This window comes from Schistocerca serialis, chromosome 1 (genome assembly GCF_023864345.2).
Source record: "Schistocerca serialis cubense isolate TAMUIC-IGC-003099 chromosome 1, iqSchSeri2.2, whole genome shotgun sequence".
Lineage (NCBI taxonomy): Eukaryota > Metazoa > Arthropoda > Insecta > Orthoptera > Acrididae > Schistocerca > Schistocerca serialis.
Genome location: NC_064638.1, coordinates 600,672,689 through 600,686,664, shown reverse-complemented (window position 1 = coordinate 600,686,664; position 13,976 = coordinate 600,672,689). Strand labels below are relative to the sequence as shown.

At 44.0% G+C, this 13,976-nt stretch overlaps 1 protein-coding gene across 3 annotated transcripts in view; it reads right to left on the bottom strand.

Moving 5' to 3' along the window:
* LOC126477140 (dipeptidyl peptidase 9) overlaps positions 1–13,976 on the bottom strand; it is a 213,278-nt gene that overhangs the window by 124,112 nt on the left and 75,190 nt on the right. For all 3 annotated transcript variants that reach the window (XM_050103594.1, XM_050103595.1, XM_050103597.1), the window contains one exon: positions 1,420–1,596. In XM_050103594.1, coding sequence (XP_049959551.1) covers positions 1,420–1,596 — 177 coding nt within the window. The remainder of the gene's footprint in view (positions 1–1,419; positions 1,597–13,976) is intronic.

Genomic DNA, 13,976 nt, shown 5'->3' with positions numbered 1-13,976 from the left:
ATGGTGTAGCCATAGAAGGGAAGGTTGCAGGTCATAGGAAGCAGCATTTAAGGATCCTTCACCATTCGAAGAGACGGACAGATTTTTGCAGCTTAATACACTTCATGCACCAAGCATCTGCCCTGATACCACCCAGTCCAACCAGGGGCTCTCTCCATGGGCGCCACCCAGCCACAACAAGGGCTATCTGGCACGGTGGCCGTTACCGGGAGTTCCGATGTTCCAAGAAGATAAGCAACCACTTCCTGGCATACATGAGGACGGAACAGCTCAGATATCAGTAGTGCGATTCCTGTGTTGTCAGGGGGCTCAGCAACATTGGTAGGTAACAGCCCCACCACACCGATTGGCTACTCATGCTGGAGACTTGGCAGGGTCAAAGGGGGGTACAGTGGGGAAGGGAGGGGGGAGAGGAATCTGCACCATAGATGCTAGGGAGGGAGTTCTTCCCCCTAGTGCTCACACTAAAAAGAGGAAATTTTGAAGTGGAGGCCCAACCTAAAGTGGGGACCTAAACACCAAAAGGGTGAAAGAACAGGCACAAGGAGCACAACTGCAACCAATACAGGAGACCAGGTGGTCAAAGGGGGGTACAGTGGGGAAGGGAGAGGGGAGAGGAATCTGCACCATAGATGCTAGGGAGGGAGTTCTTCCCCCTAGTGCTCACACTAAAAAGAGGAAATTTTGAAGTGGAGGCCCAACCTAAAGTGGGGACCTAAACACCAAAAGGGTGAAAGAACAGGCACAAGGAGCACAACTGCAACCAATACAGGAGACCAGGTGGACAGCCAAGTTGACATAACTCAGAACACCAAGAGAGGGGAAGGAAGGGTCAATGGGGAAGGAGTGAGGATATGGAGCGGGCAGAGTGAAGGAAATGCAACCAGGGAATGAAGAATGGGTCGCAATAGCTCAGGGCCCAGTGTGCGCCACGTACAAACTCGCGAAAGAACCGTGAGCCCCCTGGGGGTTTATCCATCGAATTACAGTATTAAGGGGATATTTCCTGGGAGGACTAATATTGTATCTGATGTGCCTATATGATAAATGAAATTAAAAAGAAAGAAAAAAAAATACTTATAGAGTGTCTACTAATAAATTTGGTGCTACTTGAGCCAGGCTAACCAGCGCATATATGCACACAAATTTACCAGATACTGGAAGGAAGCCCAAGTAGCTAAAAATCCTTTATCAAAGAAGGCATGAGGTGCAAAATATAACATATAAGTTGCTAATGTTTTTGGTCCTTTCAGCTCCTTACATTATTCACAGATTTCCTTTTGGATTCTATTGTTTACATTCTTTTGTTACACATTGCTTTAAACATACACCCAAAGTATCATTTCCTTTGGGGAATGTATCTCAACTAATAACAAATTTCTATCTAAGCATTTCATATTCAAAATTTGGTATACTTACTAATCACCACTTGGTGTCCAACCTACACGAACTAAGTACTCCATCCAGGGAAACAAAACACATAAGGGGTACTGCAACTCAAGGACATTCACATCATAGATTTGGTGATTCTCATTGACCTTAAATTGAACCATTTTGAGGTTTGACTTGGAATTCGCTGTGCCAGCACGAGGGAACCTGTAGCCAAAAGAGAAAATATATTTAAGAGCCATGAGTATTGGAACAATAAGGGTTATGAGATGATAGACAAGTTACAATTTGTTACCATCTTATTTAACAACTTAATCACTTATATTCAAAACAATTACAATTTCAAAATAAGGTCTGAGCCCAAAAGACTGCCACTATGTAATTATCATCTTGGTACCAGCTATCGCAAGAACCTTATACTCATTTTGGCAAACACGACTACTTCTAACATGCCTCGACAATTCATTTTCAAACTTTATTACATAATGCTTCAACTGAGGGTGTATAGGTAGTTACTCACCATATAGTTGAGAGGTTGAGTGGGAAACAGGGATGTAAATAAGATTGACCTTACAGCTATGCAATCTGACAATTTTCTTTACCAGAGCCCCCCCACCCCCACCCCCCTCACACACACACACACACACACACACACACACACACACACACACACTTATCCAATGGCATGAGCATTCTGTAGAGCATCTACATCTACATTTATACTCCGCAAGCCACCCAACGGTGTGTGGCGGAGGGCACTTTGCGTGCCACTGTCATTACCTCCCTTTCCTGTTCCAGTCGCGTATGGTTCGCGGGAAGAACAACTGTCTGAAAGCCTCCGTGCGCGCTCTAATCTCTCTAATTTTACATTCGTGATCTCCTCGCGAGGTATAAGTAGGGGGAAGCAATATATTCGATACCTCATCCAGAAACGCACCCTCTCGAAACCTGGTGAGCAAGCTACACCGCGATGCAGAGCGCCTCTCTTGCAGAGTCTGCCACTTGAGTTTGTTAAACAACTCCGTAACGCTATCACGGTTACCAAATAACGCTGTGACGAAACGCACTGTTCTTCTTTGGATCTTCTCTATCTCCTCCGTCAACCCTATCTGGTACGGATCCCACACTGATGAGCAATACTCAAGTATAGGTCGAACGAGTGTTTTGTAAGCCACCTCCTTTGTTGATGGACTACATTTTCTAAGGACTCTTCCAATGAATCTCAACCTGGTACCCGCCTTACCAACAATTAATTTTATAAGATCGTTCCACTTCAAATCGTTCCGCACGCATACTCCCAGATATTTTACAGAAGTAACTGCTACCAGTGTTTGTTCCGCTATCATATAATCATACAATAAAGGATCCTTCTTTCTATGTATTCGCAACACATTACATTTGTCTATGTTAAGGGTCAGTTGCCACTCCCTGCACCAAGTGCCTATCCGCTGCAGATCTTCCTGCATTTCGCTACAATTTTCTAATGCTGCAACTTCTTTGTATTCTACAGTATCATCCGCGAAAAGCCGCATGGGACTTCCAACACTATCTACTAGGCCATTTATATATATTGTGAAAAGCAATGGTCCCATAACACTCCCCTGTGGCACGCCAGAGGTTACTTTAACGTCTGTAGACGTCTCTCCATTGATAACAACATGCTGTGTTCTGTTTGCTAAAAACTCTTCAATCCAGCCACACAGCTGATCTGATATTCCGTAGGCTCTTACTTTGTTTATCAGGCGACAGTGCGGAACTGTATCGAACGCCTTCCGGAAGTCAAGAAAAATAGCATCTACCTGGGAGCCTGTATCTAATATTTTCTGGGTCTCATGAACAAATAAAGCGAGTTGGGTCTCACACGATCGCTGTTTCCGGAATCCATGTTGATTCCTACATAGTAGATTCTGGGTTTCCAAAAACGACATGATACTCGAGCAAAAAACATGTTCTAAAATTCTACAACAGATCGACGTCAGAGATATAGGTCTATAGTTTTGCGCATCTGCTCGACGACCCTTCTTGAAGACTGGGACTATCTGTGCTCTTTTCCAATCATTTGGAACCCTCCGTTCCTCTAGAGACTTGCAGTACACGGCTGTTAGAAGGGGGGCAAGTTCTTTCGCGTACTCTGTGTAGAATCGAATTGGTATCCCGTCAGGTCCAGTGGACTTCCCTCTATTGAGTGATTCCAGTTGCTTTTCTATTCCTTGGACACTTATTTCGATGTCAGCCATTTTTTCGTCTGTGCGAGGATTTAGAGAAGGAACTGCAGTGCGGTCTTCCTCTGTGAAACAGCTTTGGAAAAAGGTGTTTAGTATTTCAGCTTTACGCGTGTCATCCTCTGTTTCAATGCCATCATCATCCCGTAGTGTCTGGATATGCTGTTTCGAGCCACTTACTGATTTAACGTAAGACCAGAACTTCCTAGGATTTTCTGTCAAGTCGGTACATAGAATTTTACTTTCGAATTCAATGAACGCTTCACGCATAGCCCTCCTTACGCTACCTTTGACATCGTTTAGCTTCTGTTTGTCTGAGAGGTTTTGGCTGCGTTTAAACTTGGAGTGGAGCTCTCTTTGCTTTCGCAGTAGTTTCCTAACTTTGTTGTTGTACCACGGTGGGTTTTTCCCGTCCCTCACAGTTTTACTCGGCACGTACCTGTCTAAAACGCATTTTACGATTGCCTTGAACTTTTTCCATAAACACTCAACATTGTCAGTGTCAGAACAGAAATTTTCGTTTTGATCTGTTAGGTAGGTGTAAGAGGAAGAAAAGGGACAAGAGGAAAAGAGAGAGGTGAATGGAAAGATGAATGGTAGGTAGATGAAGGAGAGACAGCTGAGGACTGAGCCATGATTGTCGCATTGGAGAACTCACACCTGTCTCAGCATGGTAAGTTATGTCATACATATTTTTTTGTAAGATATTACAGTCCTCTCAAGCCATACTCTATTTTAGCAATGTTAACACGTTCACTGCCATCGGCGCACCAGCGCGTCCGGCCGATACTAGTGCATATGCCGTCGACGCGCCTGCGCGGCGAGACACTCAGCTGTTTCTCAGCGCCACAGTTTAGTCGGGCACAGCCATTCGGTGTGGTTCATTGCGCAGGCACTCTAAGAACGTATTGTTTTCAATTTTTGCGGGTGCGGTTCGTGTGTTTTCCCTACAGTTTTTCTCTGTTGTGGGACTGAAAATGGAAGACAATCGTGACACGGCGGGCCCTTCAGAACCTAAGAAACGTAAAACACAGGACACAAGAAACGTACAAAAACTAACGGATGCGGAATTATTACGAATATTAGAAGAAAGCGATTCGGAAACGGAACTGGCCAGTGAGGAGGACGGCGTGGAATCCAGTGAAGAGTCTGACGGAGCCGAGTTTGTTTTAGATGAGACTGTAGAAATGGCTGTGAATCCTAGCGACAGGGAAATGGCAGAAGGAGTGGTAACAAGAGATAACGCAGCTGATACAACTGTTGCGTGGGAAAGAGAGCCAGTTGGAATGATAAATTGCCCATTTATAAAAAATGAGGGACTGCTTATTCAACCGACGGAAAACACTCCCTTAGATTATTTTCGTCTTTTGCTGACGGACGAATTTCTATTGACAGTTGTAGAAGAAACAAATCGAAACGCGATTGAATTATTCCTTTCTGCGGGAACCAAAGGACAATCACGAATAAACTGTTGGAAAGATGTGACTGTTGGCGAATTGTTAGTGTTCTTGGGAGTTTTCCTGCACATGGGAAATGTAAAGATGAGGAATTTGCAGGACTATTGGAAAAAGGACGCTTTATTCAACGTGAAAGGAATTGCCGATAGTATTTCACGAAATCGTTTTCTGCTAATACTACGTGCATTACACTTTTCTGAAAATCCAAAACAGGGCAAACCAACACCATCCGACAGGTTGTATAAAATACGTCCCGTTATCAATTTTTTCAATGAAAGGATGTGCCAAGTTTACTACCCTGGACGGGAACTGTCTCTGGACGAATCAATGATCCTTTGGCGTGGACGATTACTTTTCCGCCAATACATCAAAAACAAAAAGCACAAATATGGCATAAAGCTATATATTTTGACAACTCCCACTGGAATGGTCCTAAAATTCGCGGTATACACTGGCATGCTGGACGATTTAGGAGGAAGAGGCCATGCGCAAAAAATTGTTCTTCATTTACTAGATGAAAAGTTGAATGCTGGTCACCATGTGTACATGGACAATTACTATAACAGCTTCGCATTGGCAAAGCTGCTCCTGGATAAGAAGACCCACTGCACGGGAACTCTGAGGGCGAATAGGAAGGATACACCCAAGGAAATACAGGAAGCAAAACTACGAAAAGGTGAAGCCGTTGCCAGATTTGCGGAAGGAGTTATGATAGGTAAGTGGCGTGATAAGAGGGAGGTTTGCTACATTTCTAATGCATTTACAAATGAAATGGTTGAGGTTGAAACCAAAAGAAAGGAGAAGAAATCTAAGCCCTTGGCCATTGTAAACTACAATAAATTTATGGCGGGAGTTGATCGGCACGATCAGATGTTATCATATTACCTCTCGGAACGCAAAACCATACGCTGGTACAAGAAACTTTTTATCCACGTTGTGGAAATGATACTGACAAACGCACATGCCCTACACAATAAATATTGTGGCACAAAAATGCCCCTCCAAGAATTTAGACTCAGTATTATAAGAGCACTATTGCCACGAAAGCAGGTAGAACGGCCAGTCCGAAATCCCCAACATGTTGTGGTAAAACGAGAATCAAATGGAAAATCAAAAACACCGCGAAAAAAGTGCAGATCATGCGCCAGCCGTGGACAACGAACAGACACGATTTACGAGTGCCTAGATTGCCCAAATAAAGCAGGATATTGTTTGAATTGTTGTGTTATTCACCACCTCTAAAGGCAGATAGCACTTTCGTTGCTCATTTATTTTTCGACAGTTATGTGTCGGTACTATTCGTAAACTTTGTATTTATTTTATTTGTTTGAGAGTGTAATGGATAAAGCTCTAGATTGTATTTTTCTTAGATTTGACATACATTTTATTTCAGAAGTTTCTTCGAGATCTTGTGTTTGTATTTGAATGTTTCTACTATATTTTTTGTCCAATAAATATGTCGTTTGTCAGTAGGATGTTTCGTTTCATTTATGAATATAAAATGAAATTGTAGTAACCTAAACTGTCACACTAACCAGGAACAATACACTAGACGCATTGGCGCGTCCACGGCCACCCGCTACAGAATATGGCCTGATATGCCACTGACGCCTTAGTGCGCCCCAAAACAACTTTGATTCACGAGAGTAAATTTGATTGTGTACTTATAAAATAAATACATGTTATATTACTTTTAGCAATATATTTTCAGATTCTATTAAGAAAAATATTGGTTACGTGGCAAAGCAAGGCCAATTACAGTGGCAGTGAACGTGTTAAATGTAATTGTCTTTTAACATAGTACAATTTAATTATTTCTGACAGTACGTCACCAATAAATGCATTCTCAAATACTCTAATAATGCATCAAACAATGGAAAATCCAGGATGAAAAGTAACAATATTGTGAAAAGGAAAGTTGCTACTCGCCATACAGCAGAGGTGCTGAGTCGCAGATGGGCACAACAAAAATTCACCTGGTCCTATTCAACCCAACAAGCCACCTTCCTAGATGTTGACCTCCACCTCAAAGATGGCTACATCAGTACCTCCATCCATACCAAAACACTAAACACCAGTAATACCTCCACTTTGACAGTTGCCACCCATTCTATACCAAGAAGTTCCTTCTATACAGCCTAGCCACCTGCAGTTGTCACATCTGGAGCGATGAGTATTCCCTCTCGAAATATACCAAGGGTCTCACTAAAGCCTTCACAAACTGTAATTATTGTACCAACCTTGTATAAAAACTAATCTCCCATGCCTTATGTTTCCAGTTTCCCACCACCTTACAAATTCCCACCATCCGGCCACAGAGGAGCATTCTCTTCATAACTCAGTATCAACCAGGACTGGAGCAAATGAATTATATTCTCTGCCAGGGTTTTGCCTACCTCTCGTCATGCTCTGAAATTGCTTTGTTTTGCTTTGTTTTAGGGTACAAAAACAACTGGTGTCGTACATGCCCAAGTCAAAACTATAGAGCACAAAGACAAAGAGGAGTTAAAAAACGACTATGCATAAATCCCAATTGGCATAAGAGAAGACAACTAAAAACAGAGGCACAGAGAAAGAGCTGCAGAAGATGCCACACAGAAATGGAGGTCCAAAACTAAGAATTAAATGACCTTCACCATATTGTTTAGACGGATAAAAAGTAAAATGCGGCAGACAGCCCCTGAGTCATTTACTAAAACGGCCAATCACTCAGACAACAAACCCAAACGGTAAAAAAATGGGCATTCCGTCAGGAAGTGGCAGGCATTAAAAGTTGGGTGCAATGTGAACCAAGTGGTGGGGGAGCACCACTTAACAAAAGACGATGGCTAAAAAAGCAGTGCCCAGTACGCAACCTAGTTGTAATGACCGCTTCCCAGTGGAAGGGCTGAGAGGTGGTCATCAAAGCCACTGGAAGAGGCTTCAGAACCTGGAGCTTAGGCCCATGAAGGGAGGACCAATGGCGATGCCAAAGGGACACCACCTCCTGACAGATGGCAACACCGAGATCATTGGAGGGAATGTAGGAACTAGTGGCTTGAGGTACAAGGATTGCAGCCTTGGCAGCAGTGTCAACAGCCTCATTTCCTGACAGTGCAACATGGCACACCAACATCACAGTGGCGCCACCAAGAGTGAGCAACTGACAGTTTTCCTGGGCCCATTGCACTTTCGGATGGGCAGTGTAAAACGTACATAGACTTTGAAGGGTGCTGAGAGAGTCTGAGCAGAGGATACAATCGAAAAGTCTGTGCCACCGGATGTACTCTGTGCTCTGCTACAGGGTGAAGAGCTCAGCTGCCATAGACGATATTGAAAGATGTTGGTGCCAATGACGAAGGCACACCCGACACCGCAGACAATAAGAGAGCCATCAGTGGAACAAAGGTACTATCACTAAGTTCCACGCAAAATTCATGAAACTGAAGGTGACAGAGAGAGATCGTTCCTTAGGAAGCGAATGAAGGCCAAGGTAAACAGGGGCGGCTTCACGGAGCCAAGGTGGTGGAGGGTTCACACCCACTGGGAAATTTGCAGGTAGTGTGAAGTTAAGCCCCTGGGGGAAGTGCCGAAAGCAACTCCATGAGGTAACAGAAAAGAGGGACACACCCTACTGGCAATCAAGGGAATCATCGATGGAGGTGGCATAGGATGGGGGACCATGCATGGCATACAAACGGCATGCGTATCTGCTGAGGAGAAAGTGACAGCAGTAACACAGTGGTAGTTCAGCACCTTCAGCATACAGATTCTCAACCAGGCTCGTGTAGTGGGCGCCAGTGGGCAAACAGATGCCATGATGGTGTATAGTGTTGAGACGGCGTAAGAGGGATGGACATGCACACACACAAACAAAGCACCCATAGTCTAGTTTTCAACAGGCAAGGGACCGGAACAAGCGGAGAAGGGTGGTTCAATCTGCACCCCAGGAAGTACTATTGAGGGCATGTAGGACACTGAGGGACCGCTAGCTGCCAGGTAAAATATGTGGGAGGACCAAAAGAGTTTACTACTGAGCATGAGCCCCAGGAATTTCATAGTTTCAGTGTCAGTGTCGTCGTAACTGCCGTCTGCATCACTTCTGCTGTGCAGCGAGCTACGTTAATTTAAGTATTAACTGTATTTTTCTTACTTGTCACTTCTTCCGTGTGTTTTTGCTTTTAGGAAGCTTTAATTGTCGAGTGCTAGCAATAGTGTTCCATAGATTTTGTGTTTGTTTTGAATACAGTCAGAGAGAGTCCCTTTAGTCAACCATAGTGCCAGTAGTGCTAGTGTTTGTTTTCAATACAGTCCAGAGACAGGTAGTGCTATTTTCATTGTTTTCTACAAGAAGTGTCTAGTAACCACAGGTTAGTCAACTATCAGCCGCCTTTAGTGAATTAGCAGTCTAGTTAAAAGTTGATTAACTCTCTACAGTAAATTGATTTCTTAGGATGGATAGTATGTGTGACTGCTGTGTATGGACGCAGGAGGAGCTGGCCACTGTTCGCGAACAGCTGAACGTATTGATGGCCGCGGTCAGCCCTCTACAGCCTGCTGCCTCGGAGTGTAGTGGCAGTGGGGAGTCTGGTGCGTCGAATGGTACACCCCAGGTGTTACATGCTTCACCCACTGTCCCTGCTGTCGAGACATCTTCGCGGGTACCGTGCGCGGTTAAGCTACTCTCTCCCCAAGGGGAGTGGTGGGCTTCAGCGGCATTCGCGGCGCACGAGGCGAAGGGTCAACGTGGAGGCTGGCCGTGTGGCATCGCCCGCTCTGCCTGTGAGTGGACATGTGGCCGCTCCTTCAGCAAGGTCCGAGCAGGCACACGGGGTGAGGGGTTTATTAGTTATTGGGAGCTCCAACATTAGGCGGGTGAAGGAACCCCTTAGGGAAATAGCGGAAAGGTCGGGGAAGAAGGCCAGTGTTCACTCTGTCTGCTTGCCGGGGGGTCTCATCCGAGATGTGGAGGAGGCCCTGGCGGGGGCAATAGAGAGCACTGGGTGCACCCGACTGCAAATTTTTGCTCATGTCGGCACCAATGACTCCTGCCGTCTGGGTTCAGAGGTCATCCTCAGTTCGTACAGGAAGTTGGCGGAGTTGGTGAAGGCGGAAAGCCTCGCTCGCGGGGTGGAATCTGAGCTAACTACTTACAGTATCGTTCCCAGAACCGATCACGGTCCTCTGGTTTGGAGCCAAGTGGAAGGCTTAAACCAGAGGCTCAGACGATTCTGCGGAGATCTGGGGTGCAAATTTCTTGACCTCCACTATCAGGTGGAGAAATGTATGGTCCCCCTGAATAGGTCAGGCGTGCACCACACGCAGGAAGCGGCTACAAGGGTAATGAAGTACGTGTGGAGTGCACATGTGGGTTTTTTAGGTTAGAGAATTCCCTCCCAAGGCCCGACAAGACGCCTCCTGAGACGCGGCAAGGTAGGAGTAGGCAAAATGCAACAGGGAATAACAATATTAATGTGCTAATAGTAAACTGCAGGAGCGTCTACAGAAAGGTCCCAGAACTGCTCTCATTAATAAACGGTCACAATGCCCACATAGTACTAGGGACAGAAAGTTGGCTCAATCCAAACGTAAACAGTAATGAAATCCTAAACTCAGATTGGAATGTATACTGCAGGGACAGGCTGGACAGTGAAGGGGGAGGCGTGTTTATAGCGATAAGAAGTGCAATAGTATTGAAGGAAATTGAGACTCGAAATCAAGGGAAAAAAAAATTTCCCGAATCTAAGCCGCACCTGAAATTTGAGACTCGAAATTCAAGGAGAGAGAAAAATTATAGGCCGCATCTCCAAATCGTAACAAAGTTGGTCCATTTTAATATGAGACTCAATTTAGGTCGAATGAATGACGATAGAGCTACAGTAGTTTGGTTCGAGTCGTAAGCTTAGCAGTTAAGCTTTACCAGGTAGCCACTGCTATGCGTCAGGCGCTCCGTCCGTTTTTATATGGGTACCCTTCCTTTTCCACGTGCTTCATCTGGTTTGAATTGATTGTTTATTTTTCTTTGATCTGATAAGCGCAGTTTTCTTTGTTATAGGTGTTTATCACTCTAAGCTGAAAATGCATTACTGTACTGTGTCATGCATTGTTTGTCGCATTCTGATAGTGCGTGTTTACGACCTGTCGCCGCTCGCGGCATGGCTTGCTTTTGTGCGCGCTACCGCCGCCCCCCCCCCCCTTTTTTTTAAGGGGTAGGGGGGGGGGGGGGGGAGGAATCGTCTCATTAACGAAACACTGGTAAGAAACTGCTATTTGTTGTTACTTACACTGCTGCTTTCTTTGATAATGATCAACAACAACCAACTAATAGACTGCGTATGATAGAAGATGTTCTGAACGAGAGCTAGCGAAAAATTTTCACCGTTTGAAAATCTTTGCAGGTGCCTCTTTAGTACATTACATTCTACACAGAAATTAGAGTCATCTTAGATTTAAAAATCTAGTCAATTGCCGTGCTCCATTTCTGACTGTATCACTATTAAGCATAAGAATAATCTGAATATAAACATGACATGATATGTATATTCTTCCGTGTTTGCTGTTGTCTCACTCTAGTTTTGTAGTTTATTAGGCAGACAGGATTTAAATGAGATAGCAGCAAACATTAAACAATACATAGCAAAATGTTTATATGCATATTATTCTTATGGTGACGAGAATACTGCATGTGATTCACAATTTATAAAAGTTCCAATTAGCAACCATCTCTTCTCACAGATAGGAAAAAATTCAGAACGTAGAGTTGGCCATATTGACAAACATCCCAAACAGTCTTGCAGGCAGATTTTCGTAGTACATTGAAATGCTGCTACATTCTAAGATGAACAATACGGAATTTGTATTTACTTCGTTGGATAATGTATGAAAATGCAGTGGTTGAAACTCGGGGTGGAGAAAATAGCTCGTCTTCCACCTTTTTTTTTAAATTTATTTACTGACGCACAGGTTTTGGCGCCAGTATTTATCTTTGTGCCTAAAAAGCATGCCTGTGTAGTGCTACATATATTCGACGGCAGAAGTAAGTTGTGGCGGCACCCACCAACATTTTTCAGAATTTCCGCTTGCTTTGCACTCGATTCTAAGCCGCAGGTGCTTTTTTAGATTACAAAAACTGGAAAAAAAGTGTGGCTTAGATTCGAGTAGAGTAAATACGGTACCTGACGGCTCAACACAAAAGTTTTGTCTCAAGTACAGATAGTGTTGAGGATCAGTGGACAAAGTTCAAAACCATCGTACAATATGCGTTAGATGAGTATGTGCCAAGAAAGATCGTAAGAGATGGAAAAGAGCCACCGTGGTACAACAACCGAGTCAGAAAACTGCTGCGGAAGCAAAGGGAACTTCACAGCAAACATAAACATAGCCAAAGCCTTGCAGACAAACAAAAATTATGTGAATCGAAATGTAGTGTGAGGAGGGCTATGTGAGAGGCGTTCAATTAATTTGAAAGTAAAGTTCTATGTGCTGACTTGGCAGAAAATCCTAAGAAATTATGGTCTTATGTCAGAGCAGTAGGTGGATCAAAACAAAATGTCCAGACAGTCTGTGACCAAAATGGTACTGAAACAGAGGATGACAGACTAAAGGCCGAAATACTAAATGTCTTTTTCCATAGCTGTTTCACAGAGCAAGACTGCACTGTAGTTCCTTCTCAAGATTGTCGCACAGATGACAAAATGGTAGATATCGAAATAGACGACAGAGGGATAGAGAAACAATTAAAATCGCTCAAAAGAGGAAAGCCCGCTGGATCTGATGGGATACCAGTTCGATTTTACACAGAGTACGCGAAGGAACTTGCCCCCCTTCTTGCAGCGGTGTACCATAGATCTCTAGAAGGGCGTAGCGTTCCAAAGGATTGGAAAAGGGCACAGGTCATGCCCGTTTTCAAGAAGGGACGTCGAACAGATGTGCGGAACTATAGACCTATATCTCTAACGTCGATCAGTTGTGGAATTTTGGAACACATATTATGTTTGAGTATAATGACTTTTCTGGAGACTAGAAATCTACTCTGTAGGAATCAGCATGGGTTTAGAAAAAGACTGTCATGTGAAACCCAGCTCGCGCTATTCGTCCATGAGACTCAGAAGGCCATAGACACGGGTTCACAGGTTGATGTCATGTTTCTTGACTTCCGCAAGGCGTTCGATCCAGTTCCCCACAGTCGTTTAATGAACAAAGTAAGAGCATATGGACTATCAGACCAATTGTGTGATTGGATTGAAGAGTTCCTAGATAACAGAACGCAGCATGTCATTCTACTGAAGTAAGAGTGATTTCAGGTGTGCCGCAGGGGAGTGTCGTAGGACCGTTGCTATTCACAATATACATAAATTACCTTTTGGATGACATCGGAAGTTCACTGAGGCTTTTTGCGGATGATGCTGTGGTATATCGAGAGGTTGTAACAATGGAAAATTGTACTGAAATACAAGAGGATCTGCAGCGAATTGACGCATGGTGCAGGGAATGGCAATTGAATCTCAATGTAGACAAGTGTAATGTACTGCGAATACACAGAAAGAAAGATCCCTTATCATTTAGCTACAATACAGCAGGTCAGCAACTGGAAGCAGTTAATGCCATAAATTATCTGGGAGTATGCATTAGGAGTGATTTAAAATGGAATGATCATATAAAGTTGATCATCGGTAAAGCAGATGACAGACTGAGATTCATTGGAAGAATCCTAAGAAATGCAATCTGAAAACAAAGGAAGTAGGTTACAGTACGCTTGTTCGCCCGCTGCTTGAATACTGCTCAGCAGTGTGGGATCTGTACCAGATAGGATTGATAGAAGAGATAGAAGAAATAGAGAAGATCCAACAGAGAGCAGCGCGCTTCATTACAGGATCATTTAGTAATCGCCAAAGCGTTATGGAGATGATAGATAAACTCCAGTGGAAGA